A 3608-nucleotide genomic window follows, 5' to 3' on the forward strand; every position below is an offset into this window, starting at 1 on the left:
CGCGCTTGGGGGCGGAGTCGTGGCCGGCCGCCATCTTGGGAGGGCGGCCGCCATCTTGGGGAGGTGGGCGCCGTGCAGAGGGGCGGGGCCAGGGGCGGCCGCCATCTTGGGGCGCTGCGCGGCGCGTGCGCAGTGTGCGGAGGGCTGCGGGGCGACGGCGGTGCGAGCGGTGCAGGGCGTGTGCAATGCAATGCAAGGGCAGGGTGTGCAGTGCAATGCAATGCAAGGGCAGGGTGTGCAGTGCAATGCAATGCAAGGGCAGGGTGTGCAATGTAATGCAATGCAAGGGCAGGGTGTGCAATGTAATGCAACGCAATGCAATGTAGTGCAACGGGAGGGTGTGCAATGCAATGCAATACAATGCAATGCAATGCAAGGGGAGGGTATGCCATGCAGGGATGGCCAGCGCACAGCAACGTGTTCCTTAATGTGCGAGGCTGTATGCAGTGCAGCGTGTGCAGTTCAGCACGTGTGCAGTGCAGTGCATGCATGCGTGTGCAGTGCAGTGCAGTGCAGATGCTGCAAAGCATGTATTACGTGCTTGCAAGGCTGTGTGTGCATGCACAAGGCAGGACAGATGCAATGCAATGCGCAAGGTAGGGCATGTGCAGTGCAGCATGTGCATGTGTGTGCATTGCAGTGTGTGTGCATTATGGCATGCTTTGTTGTAGTGTGTGCAATGCAGTGCATGGTGCAGTATGCACACTGCAGTGTGATTTGTTGCACTGTGCAAAGCAGAGCGCATTCACGCTGCAGCATTTGTGTGCACATGCATGCATTGATAAGGCAGGGTGTGCACACAGCATGTGCATGTGTGTGCAAGACAGTGTGTGCTGCAGCAGCATCATGTCTGTGCAAGGCAGAGCGTGCTGAATTGCAGTAACTGCACTCTTTGCAAAGCTGGACGAGCTGTTCTGCATGTGCAAGTGTGCACAGGACGGCGTGCAGAAGACGGCACACATTGCACCGGGGCAGCTTGGGGAGCTGCATGACACAGTGCAACACAACTGCAGGACTTATTTATTCCACAGCTGTGCACAAGGAAGGCTGCAGCCCCAGCAGCCTCTCGCTGCGGTCCCACAGCTCCCGTGCTGCAGCATCATCCCTGGCCTGAGCCCAGGGCTGCAGAGGGTGGCAGTCGGCAAAGTAGCAGCCACTGAAGGGCTCGAGGCCATCCTGCGTGGCACAGAACAGCACTGGGCGTGCGCCTTCAGCTGCACTGCGGAAGCAGAACCGGGACAGCGGAGTCCACAGCAGCTGCAGCCATAGCGGTGCGTGACGGAACAGCTGTGTGTTGACAAAACCTGCAGGGAGACAGGAGGGGGTGCATTGCAGCAGGCACCGGTGGGGAGGGGACCCATCAGCAAAGGGACACAGCAAGCAAAGCAATGTGCTGTGCAAAGGGATGTGGTGTACGAAGAGATGGCTGTGCAAAGGGATGTGGTGTGCAAAGGGATGTGGTGTGCAAAGAGATGGCTGTGCAAAGGGATGGCTGTGCAAAGGGATGTGGTGTGCAAAGGGATGGCTGTGCAAAGGGATGGCTGTGCAAAGGGATGTGGTGTGCAAAGGGATGTGGTGTGCAAAGGGATGGCTGTGCAAAGGGATGTGGTGTGCAAAGGGATGCATCGCACAAAGGGATGTGGCATGCAAAAGGATGCCGTGCAGAAGGTGAACTGTGCAAAGGGTGTACTGCACAGAGGGGTGCTCCACGCACAGCGCAGTGGGATGCATCATGCAAAGGGAAGCTGTGCAAAAGGTGAACTGTGTAAAAGATGCACAGCACAGAGAGATGCTGCATGCAAAGGGAACACCATGCAAAGGAGCACCGTGCAAGGGGATACTCCAAGTGAAGGCGTGCTTCATGCAAGCATGCAACAAGCAAACCACTTGGCACTGAGCTGCCCATACCTGGGTGCACGGCATAGGAAGTGACTCCAGTCCCCTGCAGGCGTGCTGCCAGCTGCCGTGCGTGCAGCACGTTGGCCAGCTTGCTATCACAGTAATCCTGGAAGGCAGCAAAGGGGCCGGGGGGTGGGCGGCCGAGCTCAGCCATGCGCAGGCGGCCGGCACAGTGTGCAGAGGAGGCGACGATGATCACACGGCTCGGGGCGCTGCTCTGCAGGCGCTGCAGCAGCAGTCGGGTCAGCAGGAAGTGGCCCAGGTAGTTCACCTGGAATGGCAGGCTGAAACCGTCCTCCGTCGTGCCCCCGGCGCTCACTCCTGTGTGGGCAGTGCATGGTGTGGGTGCTGGGTTTGGGGTGGTGGGTTTGGGGGTCCCCATGCAATGCAGTGCTCTGCTGCTCACCGGCGTTGTTGATGAGGAGGTGCAGGTGGGGCTCCTGCTGCAGGAAGGCGGTGGCGAAGGCGTGCACTGAGTGGAGGCTGCTGAGGTCCAGAGGCATGAAGAGCACCTCGGGGTTCCCCGTGTCCTGCAATGGGGGTGGAGGAGGCAGGAGCTGGTCTTGAGGCTTTAGGGAGGAGGGGACTGTAGGGAATGGCTATGGGGTGACCCCATATGGGTGTCCTAGAGATGCACTGTGAGTATGGGAGGAGGGTTACAGTAGGATGTCCCATGGGGATGCACCACACATATCAGGGGAGTGCCAAGGGAGTCCTAGGGGTGCACTGGGGATGGACCATAGGGGTGTCCAGGGATGTGTCATGGGGTCCTAAGAGTGCACAAAGGGCTGCAGGGGAACACTGGGGGGGGGGGGGGGGGGTACACTGGGGAGAGCCCATAGAGGTGTCCTAAGGGAGCACTGAGGTGAGGGTATTTATTCAGGGATGTTCAGGGGGTGCAGCGTGGGGTCCAGGTATACGCTGTGGGGGTATTTTAGGGATGCACGTAGAGATATTTGGGGGTGCTTGGGGTATAGGTACATCAGGGCTGTTCTGTGGGGGGGTCCTATGGGTCATCGTACCTATGGGTATGCTGCGCCGTGGGGTGCCTTAGGGTCCTCCAAGGATGTGCCATAAGGGTGAACTGGGGGTACACTGGGACCCCCCCCACGGGGGTGCCACTATTACCCTCCCCAACCCCCCCAGCTCTCACCCTACGGATGCGCCACGCAGCCTCTTCTCCCCGCAGCGCATTGCGCGTTGCCAGCACCACGCGTGCCCCGCACCGTGCCAGCTCCCGTGCCACAGCCTCCCCGATACCACTGCTTCCCCCTGCAGAGGAGAGCACAACAGAGAGCGGTGAGTCGGCAGCCAGCAACCAGGCAGCACCTCGCAGTGCCCCCACGCTCACCGGTGACGATGGCGGTGCGGCCGCGCAGTGCGGGCAGGGCGAGAAGGGGTGCGGGGCTGCGTAGGGTGAAGCGAAGCAGCAGGCAGAGCAGCAGCCCCACACCCAGCAGCCACCACCCCATCCTGTCCGCAGGGAGGAAGGGGAGGAGGAAAAGAGGAAGAGGGCCGTGCTGCTCAGAGCGAACGCCGCAGCCCTTTGTGGAGGAAGGGGTGGAAAAGCCAATGGAGCGGGCAAAGTGCAGCGCAATGGGAACAGGGAGAGCTCAAGGGCACACGAGCCCTTGGGGGGGGAAAAAATCACAGCCCCCCCAGCCCCACTCCCCCCCATCCTGCTGACAGAATGACACAGACAGGCAGAA

General features: G+C 60.4%; 1 protein-coding gene across 2 annotated transcripts; it reads right to left on the reverse strand.

Annotated features, from left to right (window-relative positions):
• Nucleotides 1-1008: 1008 nt before the first annotated feature.
• DHRS13 (dehydrogenase/reductase 13) lies at nucleotides 1009-3423 on the reverse strand. Of its 2 annotated transcripts, XM_085240744.1 has the most exons (6): nucleotides 3251-3423; nucleotides 3053-3171; nucleotides 2306-2429; nucleotides 2171-2220; nucleotides 1909-2005; nucleotides 1009-1304 (listed from the first exon to the last, which is right to left on the reverse strand). In XM_085240744.1, the coding sequence occupies exons 1-6, from the start codon at nucleotides 3369-3371 to the stop codon at nucleotides 1021-1023; spliced, it is 795 nt and encodes a 264-aa protein (XP_085096870.1). In that variant the 5' UTR covers nucleotides 3372-3423; the 3' UTR covers nucleotides 1009-1020. The 2 variants fall into 2 exon arrangements, with proteins under 2 accessions (XP_085096870.1, XP_085096869.1); XM_085240743.1 differs by having other exon boundaries at nucleotides 1909-2220; nucleotides 3251-3417.
• Between the last annotated feature and the right edge of the window lie 185 nt (nucleotides 3424-3608).

Source organism: Meleagris gallopavo, chromosome 21 (assembly GCF_905368555.1).
Source record: "Meleagris gallopavo chromosome 21, MGAL_WU_HG_1.1, whole genome shotgun sequence".
Lineage (NCBI taxonomy): Eukaryota > Metazoa > Chordata > Aves > Galliformes > Phasianidae > Meleagris > Meleagris gallopavo.